A 23,584-nucleotide genomic window follows, 5' to 3' on the forward strand; every position below is an offset into this window, starting at 1 on the left:
GCTGGGATTACAGGTACCTGCTGCTGCATCGAACCCTTTATGTGGATGGACTCTAGGGGCCCAAACTCAGATCTTCATGGCAAGTACGTTACTGACTGAGGCATCTCCCAGCCCATTTATGTATGCCATTGTATGTGTGTGTGCTATATAGGGTATATATGTATATGCACGGTCAAGTGCATGTCCAAGTGCAGGTGCATGTGGGGGGTCAAAGGTCTGACATCAGCTGTCTTCCTTAATCACCTTCCATCTTATATTCCGACATAGGTCTTTCACTGGACCCAGAGCTTGCAGACTGGCTAGTCTAACTGGCCAGTATGATCCAGACAGCCCGGTATTTTTGGTTGTTATTATTATTTTAGCATTCCCTTATAGAAACCAGGGCAAATATTGCATGTTAACACACACAGTGAGAAGTCTCATCCTCTCTGCTAGGAACATTTAAATACTAATTTGTAAATTATACAAAGGCATCCAGTTTAAAGAGAAGCATTCTAAAAAATACTGATTTAAAATTTTCTTCCCAAATGTCTCTACAAGTACTTTATCTTTTTTTCTTCAGTGTACACTGGTATAGCACATCCATACAACTTACCTGAAGGAAACTGACTGCCATTAAAAAGAGACTATAAGAACCAATTCCACCTGTAAATACTTCATTAAGGTCCCTCTGTAATAAGAATTGTTTCAATACTAACACCAAGTATGGCAATACAGGATATTTCTGAAAGAGAAACAAATTACATTTTCAATGAATTCCTATATTATAATAACCCAAAGCATCACCAGGGCATAAAATGGTCCTTACATTACAAAATTTAGTAGATATACATAACAGATTCAATTTTCAAAGTAATCTTTTTAAGTAATGAAAGGCTTTCTCCTCATGGTGACATAAATAGCGGCCACATGCTCTCTGGACAGACACACAGACCATCTAACCATATGACCACGATCGCAGGACAGCCTCTTGTAAACAGATAACAGAAATAGCACAATGGCCAAAGCACTTTACTGAAGGCACTAAACCAATTGTGTGTAGGTGTCTCTCCACTGCACAGCAAGGCCCCTCAATTCATTCTGCAGCAGCCCAGAGCACAAACAGTCTGGCCTGCATCATCCACAGGGACAGATCACTGCCCAGGCCTTTTCTTCCTCCCTCTTTACAGAAGGTGGGTGGGGCTCTCGGAGCAGACAAATCTGATAGCTCACACACATCTCCAGAACTCTGAATGTTCTAGGCGGAGAACACAACACTTCCCAGAGCTGGTGGCTGCAACTTTTCATGTCACCTTCTATTGCTTGTTATTAAGCAAATGATGTTCAACTTCGAATTTCTTTTCATGGAAAGCTAGGCACATATACACAACCCTCCCGAAAGGGTCATGTGTGTCCTTCCTATCCTCTGTTCTTGTAAGCCTGACGGAAAGGAAAGGAAAAGGAAAAGGAAAAGGAAAAGGAAAAGGAAAAGGAAAAGGAAAAAAGGAAAAGGAAAAGGAAAAAAAAGAAAGGAAAAGGAAAAGGAAAAGGAAAAGGAAAAGGGAAGGGGAGGGAAGGGAAGGGAAGGGAAGGGAAGGGAAGGGAAGGGAAGGGAAGGGAAGGGAAGGGAAGGGAAGGGAAGGGAAGGGAAGGGAAGGGAAGGGAAGGAAAGGAAAGGAAAGGAAAGGAAAGGAAAGGAAAGGAAAGGAAAGGAAAGGAAAGGAAAGGAAAGGAAGCAGCGTCCCCCAGCAGGAAGCCATGGTGGGCACAACTGTGGTCGCAGCACTCCTAGAGGCTGAGGAAGGAGGATTACAAGCTTGAGGCCCGCTGCAGAGTAAGATCCTGCCTCAAAATAACAAACACATACACAGAAGAAATAACTAGGCCTGGAGAACTGCTAAAGAGCTGTGAGTGCAGAGACCAGATCCCAACACTTTCAGCTCTGGGGAAGCAGCAGCAGCTGTCTGGATATAGAAAATGTTCTTAAGATGATGCTGGCAACTTCTTTAGTTTGGAGCCAATTGAAAGAAACTAACATAACCTCAAGAGAAAATAACAAAAACTCACAGGCACCTCCTGACAAAGAATTTAGGATTAAAATCGAGAAAAGGCTCCCTAGGGAGGGTCTTAAGATGAACTTGGAGATTAAAAACGAACAAGAATCACCATGTAGCACCATCTCAGCCCCCATGTCACTCAGCCTAAGGATCCAGAGCAGCGATGGCCTTTAGAACTACCTCCAACCTTTCATAAGCCCATTAACCGGAAACACAAGAAATTCGAAGAGCCATCTGTCAGCAGCAGACACACATAAAGCCAAGCAAAGGACAGAGCACAGCAGACGCCCAAGACGAACTTAGGTTTCTTAAGAGCTTCACCACCCAGACTCCATCAAGGCTCTGACCTTGGTAAAGTCTTTAATGAGGTCCGCTGCTCTCACGCCATTCTGGACATTAAAGCTGATGTCAACTTTCACTTCAGTAAAAGAATCTGTTAATTTAATAATAGGAACCTAGAAAAAGAAGACAGAAAAGTTTAAAATAGTACCAAATTAAGTGATAAAATCAGGAGACAGAATGTTACCAGCTAGGTCTGTGCTCTCTACCCTTCTCATAAGACCACAAAAACATGAAGTGTTCTCAGGACCAAGCACCAGCCAACCGAGTGGGGTCAAAGTGCCGGACATCAAACCTGATTCCCAGGGCCCACAAAAAGAGAGAACTAACTCCACCAAGTTGTCCTTTGACCCCCACACTTACTTACACGGAATATGAATGTACATATGTGTGGGAGCACACACACATAGATACAAAGTAATGAATAAACTAATAAAAAGCATTAAGTACAATGAATTTTGTTTAAAAAAAAAATTGGTTATATTTTGAGACAGAGTCTCTCTAGGTAGTCCTGGCTGTCTTAGAACTCGCTGTGTAGATCAGCATGGCTTCAAAGTTAGAGAGATCCTCCTGCCCTGCCTCCTAAGTGCTGGGATTAAAAGCGTGTGACATTATGACTGACCTCAATAAAAAGTTTTAAGTAAAAAACATGATGATTAATATATGGTATTAAGACTTTTGTTTTTAATTAGTTAATTTAGTTTTTTGAGACAGGGCTTCTTTGTGTAGCCTTGGCTGTCCTGGAACTCAGAGAGATCTGCCTGCCTCTGCCTCCCGAGTACTGGGATTAAAGGTGTGCTCCACTGAAGCACTGTACATGCACTAGGCACTAGGAACTGGAACTGGGTCTCTAAATCAACAGCTTTTCATCAAGAAAAACTACAACAGTCAGGCAGTGGTGGCCGAACTCTGTGAGTGAATTCAAGGCCAGCCTGGTCTACAGAGTGAGTTCCAGGACAGCCAAGGCTACACAGAGAAACCCTGTCTCAAAAAAAAAAAAAAAAAAAAAAAAAAAAAAAAAAAAAAAAAGAAAAAAGAAAAGAAAAGAAAAAAGGAAAAACTAGAATAAGTACTCTGCTCTACAAAAACCTAATATGCAAAATTTCAGAACTTTCAAATGCATATGTCTGGTTCTAGCTGAGCTTCCATGGAAGGTCTTTAAAAGCCAGTCTATCTCTGTTTAAAGCATGACTTCAGAGGCTTGCAAAGATGTCTCAACAGGTAACAGCAGTTGCTCAGAAAACCCGAGTTTGGTTCCCAGCACCCCCATATCGTGGCTTACAACTGCCTATAACTCAGCTTCAGAGGATCTGAGTCCATCTGCTGGCTTCCTCCCACACATGGCAAACGTGTGCGTGTGTACGCGCGCGCACACACACACAAAATACATCTTTAAAAAAGGCCTTGATTTACAAGATACTAAATACAAAGTAAGAGAATATCATCTTCTGTGTAACTAGGAGCTACTTAACAGAAACCTGTATTTTAAAAAAATAATTTATTATTATTTTTTTATTTTTAGTGTTTTAGTGTTTTTCCTGCAAGTATGCCTATGTGAGGGTGCCAGATACCCTGGAACTGGAGTTACAGACAGTTGTGAGCTGCCATGTGGGTACTGGGAATTGAACCTGGGTCCTCTGGAAGAACAGCCAATGCTCTTAACTGCTGAGTCATCTCTCCAGCTCCCAGAAACCTCTCTTTTTTTACTAATGTATTTTTATACTGAAGTCTTGACAGTATTATGCATGGAAAATTGGCTATTATTTCTGAAAGAAATGTCTAGCCAGGACAAGTTACTTCATAGTCACTGTGACATTCGCAAAATGATTCACTGAGTCACATCCCAACTGTTCTAAGTAGACTGGAGTCTAAGTTTCTGGTGTAGGTACAAGACTTACAGAGAAACAACGCTAAGAACTTACCGTTGCTTTGTCTAGAACTTTCACGGAATCCTCGTCGGCGACTTTGTGTTTCCGAAGGGCTTCTTCCAGGGTCCAGAGAGGCAGGTTCTCCCATTTCCCAAACACCACCAGATCGATGTCACTGCATGTAGTGACACATGTGAGGGGTGTAGAAGCATCAACCGGCCCCATTCTAGCTGACAATCATGCCTAGCAACTTCACGTTGGCGCAATGAGAACCCATTCCCTCTGCCTCTGATGGCAACGGGTTTCCGAAGAAAACAGGGAGAGAAGTGGAGGGTGTGGAGTTTAGCAACCCCACCCTCTCAGCTATTTCTCAGAACTCGGGCCTCGGGACATGGGTAATGTTGACAGAAACAAAACCTCAAACACAGTAGTATCAGCACGTTTTCCCATAAAGCTTTTCTCGTATTAAACATGAGGTGTGTTGTCTCAACGAGAATGGAACTTATAAATAAATACTAAACTATATAAAATCTAGGTACCAAGCTTGCTCCCAAGGTGTAAATATATACACACTCACTTCCGATCTCCCTACTTTTGTGCCTTTTCCGTATCTAAATTATGATAACTGTTCTAATCATATATATGTGTGTTTATTTAATTTTTTTGAGACAGAGTCTCACCATGTAACTCTGGTTGGCCTGAAACTTGCTATGTGGACCAGGCTGACCTCAACTCTCAGAAGATTCACCTGCCTCTGCCTCCCAAATGCTGGGATTAAGGGCACGCACCACCACGCCTAGCCATACTTTTTTTTTTTCCATTTTTCTTTATTGAGAAATTTTCTATTCACTCTACATACCACCCACAGATCCCCCCTCCTCCCTCTGGCCATACTTTCTAAAGGAGTAATTATTTTAGGTTTTGTAGAAGCTTAGAGCCTAAATAAGGAAAAATATTAATGAACTGTAATATTTTATGGGTTTTGGAAGCCAAAAATAGCCCTGGAAAGAAGAGATATGGCTAAGATCCAACCACTGTAACATGATAACACACTCTAAGTTGAGGGAAGGTAGACTACACATCCACAGGGACAAGGTGGGTGTTCGTAGCCAATGTATTAAACAAGCCTTCATTAGAAGGTCTGAGATGGAACAAGGGCTCTAAGTTACATTCTGTAGTGGGATGCTGAGATCACAGATTGACTGAGTTCTTCGTTTAAAAAAAAAGATCTCTCCCCACTCATAGCACATGACAACCAGACATTTATCATGATACCTGGGACCCAGGCTAAGTCATGGGTTAAGTACTCATCTGCAGGGCTATCCATGTTAAAGTACGGAACTAACTGATTTCACTGCTACATGCTTTCTGCACAACCTAGCCTAGACAAATGGCTGGAAGTGACATTCTACTGTAAGGCAATTCAAATCAAGTATAAAATAATGAATTTGTTCCTAAATATTCCCCATTTTGCCAGGTGTGGTTGCATATATTTTAATTCCAGCACTCAGGAGGCAGCCTGGCCTACATAGCAAGCTCCAGAATAGCCAAGACTACGTAAAGAGACCCTGTCTCCAAAAAATAAATAAATAAATCCCCATTTCTAATCTGACATAGTCAATAGACAAAGTATACAGCAATCCTTTTAAAGTTTCATAAAAATACTAACCTAGTAGGTAAATACAGGCCAGTTTTAAAACTTCCAAATATCTGGACCTGGAACAGGGAAGGAAAAAAAGAGAGAGAAAAATATCACATTAAGGTGCCTATAAAGAAATGTATGTTCTGCCCTCTACTGGTGGATTTTTAAAACTGCAAGAGCTACCCCCTCCACCCCTTCCCAATCTAGGCTTTCCTAGAGTGGGGACACTGACTCACAGGCTGTCATTCAAAACATGGCATACAATCTAGCATAGAGACCTTGAGGCCATCAAGATGGTTCAGCAGTTAAGGAGGCTTGCTATGCAAGCCTGATCTCCAGAACCCATGTAAAGGTAGAAGAAAACGGACTCTTCAAAATTGTCCTCTGACCTCCACACATGCGCCTAAGCATATAAATCTATACATATGTACACATTATACACTTTAATAATAACGAAAAATCTTAAAACAGAGAAGTTTCAAAAGTAATGTTCCAGAGGCTAGCATTCCCTTACAAAACAAGGATGGTCACAAATCCTTAATTCTGTTCTCTCTGCAGGAGTCCTCTCATGAATTCAGAATGTTTCAGTTGCTGGCAACGTGCTGGTGTGTAGGCCAGCGCAACAGAATACCAGGAGCAGTCTCTGCAAGATCCTGACATGCAATCTCAACTGAGAAAAAAGTCCATCTCAGCCTACAGAGCACAGGGGAACTCAGGCAATTTTACACGTGTCTGTAAGTCCAGCCAAGGAAAATGTTAAACCATTCTGGTGAAAAAGACCTGGGAACCTAAGCACATCCTTGCATTCCTATTTGTATGAACACAACTGCCTCCCTTCGAAAGATGAAGGTTAAAAGACCAGGGCATCTTAACCTGGGCAAATCATTCCTTGCTGAAGGGACTGTGCTGTTCACTGCACATTTAGCGGCCTCCCTATCTACCCACTAGGTGTCAGCAGTGCTTACCAAATTCTGCCAGTCAGAGCCGGCTCACTGCTTATGCTCCACTCAGGGATCACAACCAGCAGGGGAGAAGCAACCACCCAGCTGCTCAGTGAAACTCCCACACCTCCCCTTTCTTCTCTCCCTACTGCCTCACGTGTGAGCCTGTCTTTTACCCTGGCTTCTCCTGTCACCCAAGGAGGGTCTAACAAAACTAAGACACACAAATAGAGTTACTCTTTGAACACATAGAATTCTAGAACAGACTTGCAAAGAAACCATAAAAAGTGAAGTATGGGTGCCAATAACGGGATATAAACACAAGCGGAGACCCAGGCAAAAGTTCTGTTCACTGACTGGGGGAATCACGAGAAGTTGGCCAGGGGAAGAAAGAGCGGTTCCCGATGACAGGCGCGCCCTCTCCTACATTTGCCTGAGACAGTCACCTCAAGCAGCACAAGAAATGCCTTCAGCTGTAAGCAAACTGCAATGTTTATACTGACAGGAGAGAATGAAGACGAAAGCCGGGCTTTTGGAACCCTCATCCAATAACCAACTGCCGTAATGAGTTAGAGATAGCTTTTCCTTATGTTAACCATCTAAACGGAGTCTACTTTTAGCAGGTGCTACTCAGAACTCCGAGAAAAATAAAGGGAAGGAAGGCATCCGACCCCGATGTCTAATGTTGGCCTTTAAATGTCATTTAACCAAAGCGAGGCATGGTACATGTCTGGGAAGCAGAAACAGGCTATTGCTATGAGTTCAAGGCCAATCAGGGGTATGACATGGTTGAGACCTTGTGGCAAAGTAAAAGAAAAGGAGGTAGACTAACTCTACAAAAGCACTTACACTGTGGGTGAGGTCTTATGTGAGACTGACTCTGTGGCAGGGCTTTGCCTGCAGCCCCAGGTCCCAGGACAAGTACTCACGTCAGCACTGGGCCAGAGCTCCTTAATCACACTCTCGATCCTGCTCACCACCTCCATCCGCATCTTCTCCTCCTCAGGCCTGGGAGACATGTACTCATAAAAGTCACTGATCTCTTCATGCAGACTGGAGAAAAAGCACAAAGCAAGTGTGAGCAGGCCAATCCAGCAGGAAGTCAGCTTCCTGAGTAATCTTAACAGTCTTAGAATTCAGCTGGTAGCCTTGCATTTGCAGATTTTTATTTACCTTCATTTTAATATTATAACTCACACTAAGATAAATGGTAAAGTACAGAATTTAATTGAAACCAAGTAAGAAATGCCCTGTGCAGTCCACTACTGTGGGCAATGTTTTGCTTTCCTTTTCTTTTTTAAGTAAAAACAAAGTCATGCAAGCCTGGTCTCAGACTCTGCAGCCACAAAGCAGGAAGGGAGGCCCTGAGCCCAGGCAACACAGGCAGCTTCCTGACCACCGCAGCTCTCCACAAGGAGAGGAAGAAAATCACGTCGATGGCATTTGTTTAAAAAATTGAGTGTCAAATGAACAAGCTGGTCAGTGAACACCAGTGCCTTGAGAAGAACAGCCGGCAGACGAGGGCTTTGAGAAGGAGCTGCAGGCTGCTGGAGACTGCAGTGTGCAAGGCAGGAAACCAAATGCGCAAGCACAGAGTGGACAGCACATCTGAACAGAGGTGCATTTGAAGGGGAAGGCAAATGCGCAAGCACAGAGTGGACAGCGCATCTGAACAGAGGTGCATTTGAAGGGGAAGGCAAATGCGCAAGCAGAGAGTGGACAGCACATCTGAACAGAGGTGCATTTGAAGGGGAAGGCAGGCTCTGGCAAACTAAGAAGTTCCGGCTGGGCTCAGGTAGGGCTCGGTAGTAGAGAGTGTGCTCCTGGCTGTTCAATGGTCTAGGTCCATCCCACAAGAACAGAAAGAAGGGAGGAAGAGAAAAGAAAGAGAAAGAGGAAGACAGAGGAGACAGAAGAGAAAGGGAGAGAGAAAGGGAAGGGAAATTAATTCAAGCTTCCCGCTGCAGCATCAGGGAAGTTGGGGAGGCCCTGACAGATGCATCACAAGGGAGGACCTAGGGGTGGTGGCAGGGCAGGAACTCTAGAAACATTGTCCATGCATAGACATCTGGCTGGGCCTTGTGGGGTAGGCAGGGGTGAGAGCTGAGGGTGAAGAAAGTACTGGGCAGGACCAAAGGACAAAGCGAGCTGGATGGCAGAACTGAATCCATGCTGTGCAGCAGAGGGCATGAAAGCAGCACTCCTTGCTTTCAAGTTCCGGAGACCCTAGAGAGTGAGTTACACTGGAGAAGGGAAGCGGGAAGAGACTCAGAGAGGGACCCACTCCACTTTCTCTGGGATTTAGAGGCGGGAGGTGGCCAAGGGTACCCTTGGGGTATTTGCAATTAGAAAGCCCATTTGGCTCCAGAGCAGGAAGACAGAAACTCAAGGAGACCAAAATTGGCTTTGAGGAAGGAAAAAAAACATCCCAACTTTTGCTGGCTGTAACTTTAACCTCATCAACATTGATGACTTTAAAAATGTGACCAACTGAGCAATCAACTTATTGTTCTTGTCTCTTTTGATGCCAAACAAACAAACAAACAAACAAACAAACAAAACCCAAGGGCTGGAGAGATGTCTCAGAGGTTAGGAGCAGTGGCTGTTCTTCCAGAGGTCCTGAGTTCAATTCCCAGCAACCACATGGTGGCTCACAACCATCTGTAATGAGATCTGGTGCCCTCTTCTTGCCTGCAGGGATACATGCAGGCAGACCACTGTATATGTAATAAATAAATCTTAAAAAAAAATAGAATAAGTCATAAAAAAAAACCCAAACCCCACCACCACCAAAACTAAGTCAAAAATTTTGAGTCTAGTGCAAGTCCTGCCCAAGAGCAGTCATGTCCCTGAACATGTGGCTCCAGTGCTTGATGCTCCCTAGACCATGTGTTCACATGCAGGAGCCAGAAGGAATGATAAACATGACCACATACTGCCTGTTTGCCATGTAATACTAAGTAATGTCTTGATTTTAAAACTCCCAAGGCCCCAATGAGGCAGGTGGATTTCTTTAAGTTTGAGGCAGCCAAAACTACATAGTGAAAGTATGTCTCATAAAATAAAACAAAAACTCCCAAGGGATATAATGAGATGGCTCAGCAGACAAGGGCATTTGCCGCCTAGCCGGACAATTTAAAGTCTTGAATTTGAACTCTACGATTCTCGTGGCGGAAGGAGAGAACTGACTCCTGCAAGTTGTCCTCTGACTTATACATGTGTATAATGGCAAGCACACAACTGTAATAAAACCATAAACTCCCAGCTCTTCTGAGGGAATCCAGAAAGCTATCCAAGGGAGCCCAGTCAGTGCTCCTTGGTGTGTTTCTGGAGGCCTTTGAACCTTCACCTTCTTTCAGGTTTCCAGCTTTCTGAAGTTTATCAAGGTCTACTACGTACAGACAACAGCTAGAAAGGAAAGCTTACACTCTTCCTCTACACAGGCCTCCAGCACAAAGGAAGCCCAAAGATAAACAGCAGAACACACAAGTTGCATCTCAGCTTACTTCACAGTGTGCTATAGATTATGAGTTTATCTGTAGCTCTGAGTGCTAAAGCAGTTAGTTCTCTGCAGAATACTAGCATCCTAGCCAATGTGGGGAGAACCCTGAAAATCAGACTACATCCACCCTCTAAAGGCTCCCTTACATATTTTCTAATTCAAATGCAGGCAAAAACATTAAGTCTACCTGCCAGTTCAAGTCTAAGTCAGAAGACGTGAGCCAGAATGGAGTCTGTTCTCTAAACACTTTTGAGTGTGTATACCAAGGTGTAGGATGAACAGGACTTGTCAACCCGAGCCTTGCCAAGCCATCTCTATCCAAGACCACAGAGAAAAACCTCATCCAGACAGGTTTTGTACAGAGTGCTAGTGGTCTATTCTGCAATGCTGCACAACAGACAGCTTTCAGACAGGGACCCGGGGTTCCTGTCACTACAAGTGACAATAAACTTGACAAGCACGAGGCAAAGGTCCCACAAAAGGGATTTCTGAACACAGTGAAAAGGTAGAGAAAATTCTAAAATTCGCATTCAGTGCTGGGATCCTGGGCTTTCTGCCAGCACATTAACTTGAAGGGAAGTTATTCAGGGTTCTACAAGTTTTAAGACAGGATTTCCCTGTGGGCTAGGCTGCAGTTTAGCGGTGAAGTGTTGGCCTAGCGCGTGATGTGCAGTGCCTGGATTGGATCCCAGCACTACAAAAGAAAAGACTGCACAGTACTAAGTACTCCACGAACTACCTTCTCCCTTCGGCTCCTAGCAGTCATTCTACTTATTTAAAGCGCTCAAAGAACCCAGGGCCCGGGCATGCTAGGCAAGAGCACTGAGCTACATGCCCTGCCACAGCTTTGTGTTTTCAAACAGGGTCTTCTTGTGCAGCCCAGGCAGGCCTTGAACGTGATATCCTGCTGTGTTAGCCTCCCAAGGGCTGGAACACCCATCTGTACTTCTATTACTGATGTGTTCCTGCCACATCAGAACAGATGAGGAGTAAGGAAAGGTAAAAGGCCAGGCTGTTAGAGCAAAGTGTTCCTGAACAGTAAGAAAAGGAGACCCATTTCAGGCCTGGTAGGGTCCTCTTACTTGTGCAAAGCACAAGTTTGTCTTTTTCTAGGCAACTAGTACATGCACAATGCATACAGTACTAATCTTCATACATTTTTCATGACTTTCAAGGCAGACTTTTCAGTACTATTGAAAGGCTCCTTGGCCTGCATGATTTAGCTACCACAGAATCACATGTATCTAGGTGCTACTGACTAAGTACTGTAGGGACTAAATTCCATCTCTGAAGTACCTATTCTTGGTGGGTACAAGCTTTGTACTCTGATGACAGAATAAAGGACAGAGCCAACCAAGTTCTGTAAGCTTTCTTTCCCATGCCAATGCAACTGCCTGCGTCTAGGACCATCCAACTATGCAGAGAAAACAACTGCTCCTGGGTTTGGATCACGGTCACAACAGGGAGCACTGCAGAGCACCACACACCCAGTGCTACAGTTCCTCACCTACAATGATAAACTATGGCTCTTGCAAGCTGAGCCCTCAACCAAGACTATGCTAGGCAACAATGCCCTAGCTATGAAAGTTACATATTTGGTCTCTGTCCCCGTTTCCTGAAATACAACCTTACAATCTTTGGAATCATCCAAGTATTATGTGCTTTTTTGTACTGATGACTGGCTGATGGTGGGCACTCCTTGGTTAGCATCATAGTGAGGACACTCACTGCAAAGACCAGGGTAATACAGGAGGCTCAGGGCTTCGTGTTCTACCCTGCCACCTGGACTTCAGGGAAAAGAGCAGAGTTGATTATGCCTCCTAGATAAAGCTTCTCACTCCCCAAAAGGCCTGGGTCCGGCAGCACTTGCAGATTGAACTCATTGGGCCTTCCCAGAAGGAGAGCAAGAGCCAGGAGGGCACACATCTCAACTCCTCTGGTTCAGAAGCTGGGGAGCCTCCAGACCATCCTGTGCATCCTTTAAAGAGGCTTTTACAATAAAGACAACCTAGTAAGTGTGTCTTTGAGTTCTCAGAGCCGCTCTAGGACACTACACTAAGGAAGTGGTCACAGGATCCCTAGTTTACAGTCAACAACCTGGAGCTTACAATTGGGCTGGGGCCACTGGTGATAGAGGTTCTGTTGCTATCCCTGGGTAAATAGTATCAGCAGGAACTAGGATGCAGGATGCCCAGCTGATGCCTGCTACAGAACTGGTAGTTTGCCTGGTGCAAATAGGAAACCCTACACATTTGGACCCAAGGTAGTCTCAGAAAGGTTTGAGAGGCCAGGAGAAATTGGGTCTAATGGTTCTACCCAAGTGTCATCCATTTGGTAACAGTATTTTCCTTGTACAAGTTAGAGTGGGCAAAGAATCACAGTCCGTTAGAAGGACACAGAATGTGCGAACACTGCAATAAAATGAGGTCTGATACGAACCCCGTCCAGGCTTCGTAAAGACAAGGACCTCATGCTACACGAAAGCACTGATTCTAGCTACCCGAGAACTATTAGTGACTAGGCTGAGTTAAGTCTAGGCTCAGAGCCACACTTTTGAGACGGGCACATGGAAAAGCACACACACTGCAGTGGGAATATGAATTACCACAATCCCTCCGAGGTTCATATCTTTTCCATCCCCACCCCCCACTCTCATCCTCCAGAAATATTCCACAGGGTTAAGGGTATAGGTACAAGGACGCAGAGCACAGTACTCAAAATCAGAAAGTGTTGTATTGATTTTTAACAAGGATCATGGTCTGCTAAGTGATACAAGTCTTAACACAGTCCTGAGATGTGTCTTCTTTACAGTCCCCATGGGATACGTGTGTATGCATATGTGTATGCTTCTCTTGGATATGTGTGCATTTCCCTGTTCCCACAAGATCTGTAACCTGCTATTAAAGTGTTTCAATTCAGCCAGTGACTTGGGAGAGAAGGGATTTACTTTTTTTAATGTTTACATTTATATGACCCATTTTTTTAAAAAAATGTACATGTTAATGGCATTGTATATTTTTAAAACTAAATCTTTATAACAAGGAAATATATCTATTAAAGAAAACATAGGAGAAAAATCAAATTATTCTAAGAATCTTACCCTGCAGACCAAAATGTTACACCTGTGTAACTGGAGAGCTCGAGCAATCACAGAAGGGATTCTGTGGTGAGATGGTGGGCAGCATGGCCACCAGGGGGCAGGGGACCCCAAACCCAGGCCTCAGTGACAGCACACTGGTACAGACACCACTGGCTAAGAAGTTGTGGTCGGCCTCACGCATGTTCATTGAGTGTCTGCTGGTGTCAGTTCTACACACTCAAACTCCAGACAAAGTTCCAGAATTACTACAACTGCTGTGGTATTCTCCTCCAAGGCGGAACTGACAGCTAACATCAGGGACTCACAGCTTTCTATACCATTTCATTTTTCTCAAATATCCCAAGACACTACAGAGAACTGAGCCATCGAGCCCTGCAGAAATCACAAAGCAATGTGAGTGACTCCAGCAAGCTCCCGAATTCAGGGTAGAAACAGAAACATAACCAACTCAGGAATTCCAGCTATCAGCTAGACACCTCTGCCAGGCTGTCACCTCAGATGCCACAGGACCTGAACCACAACTCGTCTTACTCCCAGTCCCAGCTGTCCCAGAACTTCCTTTCCCAGTCCACCTTTCTCCACACACCGATCTGACAGCTGAAGGCAGGCTGGTTGGTTTTCAGCAGAGGAATTTGGCCCAAGCACCTTGGACCACATGTCCTAGGCCCTCTCTCTTCCTCAAAGTAGCAATTTAAAGAACCTGAGCTTTATGCAGCCAGCCTGTGCTAGAGCAGGCACTTTACATGGCTTACCAGCCTAGGTCCCACCTGTAGAGTGAGGACAGCAAGAGTACAGATCTCGGGCAGCTTCTGACTGGACCTCTGTGTCAAATAAGACTTAACCCAAGGTTTACTGTTTACAGAGCACAAAGCAAACCCTCGGGAACTACGCTGTTACTACAACAGACAGTTTCCAAAGACAATTCAGCACAGGTGTAATTTAATGTGTGTACAGGTCTAATCCCAGTCACCATAATCTGTGGTTTTCTGTTTTTTTTTTTTTCAGTTTATTTTTTTTTTTTTACTGTGTATGGGTATTTTGCCTGCATGTCTGTGCACCACGTGCATACAGTATACTCAGAGACCAGAAGAGGGCATCTCAGATCTCTGGGGACTGAAGTTATAGATGGTTGTGAGCCACCATGTAGGTGCTGGAGAACACAGGTCCTCTGGAAGAGTGGCCGGTGCTCTTAAACCACTGAGCCACTGCTTTAGCCCCCACAATCTTTGTTTTCAAACTTTTGCTTGTTTCAAAGCTTTGGGGGAAGAAAAAAATGAAACAAAAATATTTAAAAGAATGAAAAATGGGAAAAAATATTAAAGAGAATGAGAAGAAAAGCCACAGGCCAGGAGTGGTGGTGCATGCTTTTAATCCCAACAGAGGCCAGTGGTTCTCTGTGAGTTCTAGGTTAGGGCTACACAGTGAGAATCTGTCTTTAAATAAACAAACAAATAATTAATTAAAAAACGGACATGCTCAAAGCATATAATCCAGCAATCCAGGGAGCTAAAAACATGCTCAAAAAAGCCTATACCAGGACATACACAGCAGGCTTTTCAGGCTGCCCAAACCTGGAAGCAGTCAACGTGTCTGTCAGCAGATGAACTGCACAGTCCAGTACATCCACACAAAGGAGTACTACCTAGCACCGGAAAGAAGTGAGCTACCAAATCAGGACCATGGTGGAGGATTCCAACATAAGACATCTTGGGAAAAGTCAAACTGAAGACAGGGAAAGAAGGACCAGTGGCTGCCAAGGGTTGAAAGACAGAGCAATGAAAACAATTCTATCTGATACTGTAACAGTGGATCCACCATTCCACAGAATGTGAAAAGTTCCCAGCAAATACTGACACATACCACAGCCCACTTGCTAACATGTCAATGCAGATTCAGTAACTGAACAAATGTGCCGTTCTGGTGAGGATGTCATGGTAGGGACTCAGGAGGGGCCAGGCCAGGGTTATACAGGAAATCTCTCTACCTTCCACTCAATTTTGCTATGGACTTGGTAAAGCTAAATATAAATTCTACAGAAAAAAAATTTTAAACTATATTTTCTTCCTTCCAATTATTCTTTCTTTCTCTTTCTTGACTAACACTCATTTGGGATTATTGTGAAAGACATGGAAGTACAATAGTGTACTTCCATGGATCCATTCCAAGACCCCAGCAGATACCTAAAACCATGGACGGGTGCATATGCCAAGTTTTGTGCTAGATACATACACCCATGATAAAGCAATTTACAAATTAGGCATAGTCAAAAAGCAAAATGGGGGCCGGGCGGTGGTGGCACACTAATCCCAGCACTCGGGAGGCAGGTGGATCTCTGTGAATTCAAGGCCAGTTTGATCTCCAAAGCGAGTTCCAGGAAAGACGCAAAGATACACAGAGAAACCCTGTCCCGAAAAACCAAAAAAAAAAAAAAAAAAAAAACACCAAAAAAAAAAAAAAGGTAAAATGGAGTAATTATACTAACACAAGTTATATGACTACAGTTTTCCCTCCTCCCCATCTCTTTCTCTGGAAATTTCTTTACTTAGCTGGGCATGCTGGCATATACCTACAATCCTCAAACTCAGAAGGTGGGGGGCAGAGGAGTCTTGAGTTTAAGGTCAGGCAGGAGACAGTCCTCTTTGGTTTTGTTTTGTTTTTTTGAGAGAGGGTCTCTCTATTATGTAGCTCTGGCTGTCCTTGAACTCACAAAGTCTGCCTGCCTCTGCTTCCCAAGTACAGACAGTCTTATTTAAGAAAAAAAAAAAATGTTTGTAGCCGGGCGGTGGTGGCGCACGCCTTTAATCCCAGCACCCGGGAGGCAGAGTCAGGCGGATCTCTGTGAGTTCGAGGCCAGCCTGGGCTACCAAGTGAGTTCCAGGAAAAGGCGCAAAGCTACACAGAGAAACCCTGTCTCGAAAAACCAAAAAAAAAAAAAAAAAAAAAAAAAAAAAGTTTGTAATTCTTACAAGGCTGAAATATAGCTTAGCAGAAGAACTAATCATAGCATGGTTAAGCTCCTCAGAACAGAAAACAAAATCAGTAACGCTTTTGATCTTTTCACTGTGTGGTTTCTCTTCAGCACACCCAGACTGTCAACATCACTCCTTACTGTGGCCATTTCTAAGTAAAATAAAGGTTACTTGGGGTTGCCCTAAGAGTCTGTGACCCAGACATTTGATATGGCAGCTAAGTGGCTATCTGCTGAGTAGTAGGCACAGTACGGACACACTGACAGAGGCATGGTCCAAGTCCTGCCCAGACAGAGCAATTTCAACATGCTATCACAGCAATGTACAATTAAAAATGTAGAAATTGGCCGGGCGGTGGTGGCGCACGCCTTTAATCCCAGCACTCGGGAGGCAGAGCCAGGCGGATCTCTGTGAGTTCGAGGCCAGCCTGGACTACCAAGTGAGTCCCAGGAAAGGCGCAAAAGCTACACAGAGAAACCCTGTCTCGGGAAAAAAAAAAAAAAATGTAGAAATTATTTCTAACATTTCCCAGCCAATGTTTTCATCTTGGCGGACCACAGAAGAGAGAGCACAGAAGAGGGAGAATACTATCATCTTTTCTCCTGGCTAAGTGTCTAGTACCCCATACAGAACAATCCATCTGTTTCTCAGCTACTGGGCACATACTGTTCCTTCTACACACACAATGGCCTATCCCCTACTTCCCTGATTCTACTACCAAACTCTTTCCTTAGGGAGACAGTTCTACTTCCAACTGGTCAACAAGATGTTGACAAGACTATACAACAAAACCTGCTGGAGGTTCTCGACAGGAACAGTCATGGGTGGTCCATTAGGGAAACATTCCTTGGTTGTGGCACAGGATAGGGCACAAAAACATAAGCTAAAGAACCAACAACTATCAGCAAAAGAAAGACCAGGAGAAGCAGAGCACATGAACTTCCTTTGGGGTCACCAAGGCAAGTATCACCCAAAGCTCTCCACTCAGGAACTGCCTCTAGTTTGCCTTTAAGTTTGTCAATTTCTTTCCCTTGTATCTGAGTATCTTGATTCATACACAAAATTTCTATTTTATACATAAACTCATTTACACTCACTTATGGGTTAAATCTTGGATTTTCTTTCCAGTCTATGGCTATATATGTTCTATATTCTTGGGCTTAAAGTATCCTTTAAAATTCTTACATGAATTGGGACTTGGAGAGACGGCTCAGTGGCTAACAGTACTTGTTGCTCTTGCAGAGGACCTGGGTTCAATTCCTAGCACCCTCATGGTCCACAGATACCTCTAATTCTAGTTCCAGGGGATCCAACTCCTCCTTCTGATCTCTTTGGGCACCAGGCATTCAACATGGTACATATACATGCATGCAGGCAAACATTCATACACATAAAAATAAGTGTATATATTAAAATAACTAAATAAAATTCCTATATAAATCTAGAGAGTTATCAATACAAAACCAATGAGCCCTGAGCTCACTCTTAGTTCCCACAATACTATTCTTCCTGTTTCTTCTCCCAGATGCTCTTTACAGTCATCTTAACAAGTTATTACCTATACTCCTGCACAAACTGGGATTTTGTTTATTTGAATTACATTAATTAACAAATTCATGAGTTGGTTTGACATCTTCCGTTTTAGTCATCTATTGTGAAGGTATTTTAATTTTAATTACAGTTACTTGGAGGGGGTTGTAGTAGCCAGTCCTTTCCTTCCATTATGTAGGTACCAGAACTGGACTCAGCAGCAAGTGCCTTAACCTGCTAAGCCATCTCACCAGCCTTCCTGCGACTTTCCTCACCTCCCAACTTCACTGCCAATTACCCAGGGCTGGGGAGGTTAGCGCACACGGAGAAAAGCTATGAATTTTACATACGTCTTTTATAACCAAACGGACAATTTTCCCGCTCTTTACACTGGTTAGATAGCTAAGGTCAAACAGCAGTGGTGACAGCAGAGGGGATACCCTGTCCTTTGATAGCAGTGGGGATAGCAGCACCCCCGTCCTCAGATAGCAGTGGGGATACCCCTGTCCTCTGATAGCAGTGGTGACAGCAGCACCCCCGTCCTCAGACAGCAGTTGTGCTGAAAAACTAAGGTTCACTCTCTAAGTGTGTGGCTTCCTCCAAAAGAAATTTCACAAACAAACCACAAATTTATTAACAAAAATATTTAAACTAAAACAGTAACCCACTACATTAATAGATCAATTTTTTCTTTCATATTCCCAATGAGATAGCATCCTTCTTTTTTTTTTATTTTTCAGGAGAGAACATAGCACTGGCTTCCTAGAACTTTTCTGTAGACCAAGCTGGCCTCAAACTCAGAGATCTGCCTGCTACTGCTTCCTAAACAAAGCATGTGCCACCAATGCCCCAAAAATGGCAAACAAAATATAAATAAAAACAACATATCTGATACTTTAATTGAACAACCAAATAAGCAGATGGGAGACATTTTTTCCCCTAAATATACACATTACTTAAAGATTTCCTACAATTCTGTGATTATCTTGGACCAAATTTCTCTTAAATAAGCATGCACATTTTACCATCTAATTTGTCCTAAATCTCGTCTATAGAAGGATTTTTATCTATACACAGTAACTTGTGAAGGCCTGTCTGCCCCCCTTCCTCTTTCCTCCTCTCCCCAGCATGGCCTGGCAGGATTAACACTGCAAAGGCTGTCTGCTGTGCCTACATCCCACACACACTATACGAAACGACTCCTCCTCGGCGAGCTCACACAAACAGCCAGCAGTCATTCTAACCTGAAAACAGGCTTAGACCTTTGAAACCCATGGGCAAAGGAAGAGATTCCTAGAAAGCTGTTACAGCTTCCTTCTGAAATCTCCCCCACAGGCTCATGTTTGAAATGCTTATTCCCCAGATGGTGGCACTATTTGGGTGGGTCTAACTAGCAGAAATGGGTACTAGGGCAGGCTTTTGTAGGCCCTGGAACCCCGCCATGCACCCCTGACAGAACTCTGCCATGCCTTTTCCTCTTCAGTTGTTTCTGTCAGGTTCTGTGGTCACAACAATGAGAAAATAACACAGCATGCTAAATGGAGCTGGGGGGCTATATTTTATTCTAGTTTTTATTTTTTGGAGACAGGGTCTTATGTAACCTAGTATCTTAGTTACTCTTCTATTGCTGTGAAGAGACACCACGACCAAGAAGAATTTATTAGGAGCTTGCTTACAGTTCCAGAAAGTGAGTCCATGTTCATCATGGTGGGAAGCATGGTGGCAGGCAGGCAGGCAGGCATGGCACTGGAGCAGTAATTAAGAGCTTACATCTTACTGGCAAGACGGAGGGAGAGAGAGAAACTGGGCCTGGCATGTGCTTTTGAAACTTCAAAGCCTACCCCCAGTAACATACCTACTACAACAAGGCCACATCTCCTAAAACTTCTAAACAGTCCACAAACTGGGAACCAAACATTCAAACCTATGAACCTACAGAGGCCATTCTCATTCCAACTACCAGACTCAGCTTCCAAGTACTGAGAATACAAGCATGTGCCACCACACTTGGCTTTATTTTTTACTTTATACTTTTAATACATACATATACATACATACACACATATATCTACACACATATGTATATATTATAAAAATTCTGCAAGCACTTAATAACTGAAGACACCCATAATAATGGCCTCATTCAGTCTTAGTAGTAGAAAATAAAAAATTTAAGTATTGCAGAATGTTCTTCTTCATGTGCTAAATTTTTTTTTTTTTTTTAAAGATTTATTTATTTATTATGTACACAGTGTTCTGCCTGCATGTGTCCCTGCAGGCCAGAAGAGGGCACCAGATCTTATTATAGATGGATGTGAGCCACCATGTGGGTGCTGGGAATTGAACTCAGGACCTCTAGAAGAGCAGTCAGTGTTCTTAACCTCTGAGCCATCTCTCCAGCCCTCATGTGCTAAAATTTTACTATTGATAAAAGTATGCTAAATAGGTAGGTATGAGTGCATACCTACAATTCTAGAAATAGAAGTGAGAGTATCAGGAGTTCGAGGTCACCCTCAGCTACATAGTGAGTTCAAGGCCAGCCTAACTACACGAGACCCTATCATAAAACAAAAAAACCCTCTGTGACTATGCTAGACCTAACTTAAAGTCAACCACTATCACTCAGAGCAGCTTGGGGATCTATATTTGTGCTCTGCTATTATTGGTTCATTTTATTACATCATTCTGACTTCTCCCTTCAGCTTCTGTTCTGCTCAACACAGTCACTAAACGGACAACAAACTCACAGAGTATCTGAGGTTTTCACGGAAGAATGAAACCCATAATTCTGATGCCGACTCCGAGAGCTACATGGAGAATAAGAATGCCTTCCACACTCCCGCCCGTGCTGTGCAGAGGCTGTGCCTGGACCAAGACTCCAGCTACGGAGGAGACTTCAGATTGTCCGTGGGCTCTTCCCTAGTCTCTGGTTCAATAATTCAAAAATATTCAATAAATATCCATAATGCTGTTAACACTCGGAAGACTCTGAAAAAGTTAATTTCTTTTTTTTTCCACATGGAGAGTTTATTATAATAGAGAGATAAAGAGGCAGAGAGACAGAGAGAGACAGCGACAGAGAGACAGAGAGAGAAAGGAAGAGAGAGAGACAGAGAGACAGAGAGACAGAGAGAGAGAGAGAGAGAGAGAGAGAGAGAGAGAGAGAGAAGAGAGAGAGAGGAAGAGAGGGGGGGTGCATACCTTGTGGGAGGAAAAGTGGAAGGAGAGAGAGGAAGGGAGTAAATTTCTTTCTTTCTTTCTTTCTTTCTTTTTTTTTTTTTTTTTCGAGACAAGGTTTCTCTGCCTCCTGAGTGCTGGGATTAAAGGTGTGTGCCACCACCGCCCAGTGCAAAAGTTAATTTCTAATCATAAGAACTTTTATGGGGACCAGTCCATTTCCTTAACACAGAAAGAATAAAAGAGAAATAGATCTTTAGAGATTTCCTCATAGCAACCTAACTATTAGGCTTCTCTGCACATCAGAAGCCCAGGTTCTCTGGCCTTTGAACTCCAAGATTTATAGCAGCAAACTCCTGAGCCTGCAAGGCCTTTGGTCTCAAACTGTCAGCTGCATCTTTGGTTCCCCAACTCTGAGACCTCTGGCCAAAGACAAAAGAGTTACAGAGTATCCACCTCCCGGCACCTCCGGCTTCTAGGCAGCCTGCTGTGGGATTTCTTCCGAACAAATCCCTGGTCTGTCTCTATCCTGTTGGTTCTGCTCGGTGGAACTCCTACTACAGACTTGGTACTGAGAGTGGGGTTGCTGCTATACATCTGCATAGGTGCAGGAACCCGGTAATGGGCAGGGGCTGCCCGAGGCTGGAGGCACTGGTTAAAAAACGCTTCGGCTGCTGCGAACCGAGCACTAAGAACAATTCTAGTGGGGCTTGGAGGACAAGAGCGGCAAGCAGCTCCACATCTACACCAGCCCTTTGACTCTGGACTTCTCAGCTCCAGAGAAAATGAAAGAAACCTCTGTTCTTCGGAAACACCTGTCTCTAGTGTGCTGTTACGGCATAAACAAGAAGACACCACCTCCCTTCATTTTCAGTCCCTGTGCGTGGAAGAAAGCCAGGAGGCTACGTCTACTGCCTGTCACTCCATACACGTCCAAGTCCTCCAAGATCTTCCTGGGCTCGCTCAGGCACAGGGCAATGAGAGTGTGTCTCCAAGACAGGTCCACCAAAGCAGCAATCATTTAGCAAGGTAGCCCCCAACCATCCTCCTTGTCCTTACAGACAGCCTTCCCCCCCCCCCCCCCCATCTATGTTCCACAAGGCACTTAATGGCAGGCAATGTGCTGAGCACTGTACCAGGTCTTGGTCCAATCGCATAAGCCTTGTTACATCAGATATACATCCCATCGGAAATTCCAGGGTCTTCTACTATGAACTTAGCTCTTTTTGCCATCAACTTGACTACTTAAGTACTGGGCCCTTTGCCTTAACCAGAAAATAAATCTCCAAAAGTTTTAACAAACCACATTCCTCACCACCACCAACATCCACTAATCCCTGTATAACATAAGTCATACAGCCCACAAGTTAAAAATGCTTTTACATTTTTAAATGGTTGAAAAGAAGTCAGAATTACACCAGGGCACAGGAATCTAATTTGGGCTGGAGAGTTGGCTCAGTCGTTAAGAGCACTGTTGTTGTTGCAAAGGACCCAGGTTTGATTCCCAGCACCCACCCAGAGGCTCACTACCTCCTCTGGCACCAAGTATGAATGTGGTGCACAGACACACATGCAGGCAAAACACTTACACACAAAAGAGTAAAAATAAACTTTAAAAAACGTTTTTTAGCCGGGCGGTGGTGGTGCACGCCTTTAATCCCAGCACTCGGGAGGCAGAGCCAGGCAGATCTCTGTGAGTTCGAGGCCAGCCTGGGCTACCAAGTGAGTTCCAGGAAAAGGCGCAAAGCTACACAGAGAAACTCTGTCTCGAAAAACCAAAAAAAATAAATAAATAAAAATAAAAAATAAAAAGTCTATATAATTCAAATTAAAGCATACATAAATAATGTTCCCAGAATACAATGCCCCTGACTCCTTTCCATTCTGTCTCCAGAGTGGAGCAGCTGACAGAGACCACAGGCCTGATAGAGAGTAACTACCGCCTCTACAGGTGACGTCCACTGACCCTGCAAACGTAATGTGGCCGAGCGATCAAGTTACACTGTGTGTGTACTTGGCCTGGGCTGCCTGATATCGGGAGTACAGACAGCCGGGGAGGAGAGCGGCGGTTGTCAGAAGTGCTGTAGTCACAACCGCCGACGTCCTCCGCACTCCCAAGGGTCTGTGGTACTGCTACTCAGCTATACATCAGACCTAAGATGCAGTCACATTTCACTAGAGGCTACTGGGATGACTTCTGAGAAAAGACAAACCAGGAAAGTGTTGACAAGGATGAGAGCAAACTGGAACCCTCGCATGCTGCTGCAGGGAACGTAAAATGGAACCGCAGCTGAGGACAAACTAACAAACTTAGAATTACACATAGGTACACACCCTAAAGAACTGAACACAGGACCCCGAAGAGATTTGTTCACAGCAGCTTTATTCATGATAGCCGGAGGCAGAGCGACATTAACTCAGACTATGAACGGACGGACGGACGGACGGAGGACAAGATGAATGAACCTTAAGCACATTGC

The 23,584-nt window shown here is 44.0% G+C and overlaps 1 protein-coding gene across 4 annotated transcripts in view; it reads right to left on the reverse strand.

Moving 5' to 3' along the window:
- The window catches only part of Tent4b (terminal nucleotidyltransferase 4B), a 64,030-nt gene that overhangs the window by 11,132 nt on the left and 29,314 nt on the right, over positions 1 to 23,584 (reverse strand). For all 4 annotated transcript variants that reach the window (XM_052728006.1, XM_052728004.1, XM_052728005.1 and 1 more), the window contains 5 exons: positions 7,756 to 7,879; positions 5,913 to 5,959; positions 4,298 to 4,418; positions 2,384 to 2,491; positions 596 to 724 (listed from right to left, as the gene is read on the reverse strand). In XM_052728006.1, the coding sequence (XP_052583966.1) occupies positions 596 to 724; positions 2,384 to 2,491; positions 4,298 to 4,418; positions 5,913 to 5,959; positions 7,756 to 7,879 (529 nt within the window). The remainder of the gene's footprint in view (positions 1 to 595; positions 725 to 2,383; positions 2,492 to 4,297; positions 4,419 to 5,912; positions 5,960 to 7,755; positions 7,880 to 23,584) is intronic.

The sequence above is a fragment of the Peromyscus californicus genome, unplaced genomic scaffold (genome assembly GCF_007827085.1).
Source record: "Peromyscus californicus insignis strain IS unplaced genomic scaffold, ASM782708v3 Scaffold_8__1_contigs__length_139910024, whole genome shotgun sequence".
NCBI lineage: Eukaryota > Metazoa > Chordata > Mammalia > Rodentia > Cricetidae > Peromyscus > Peromyscus californicus.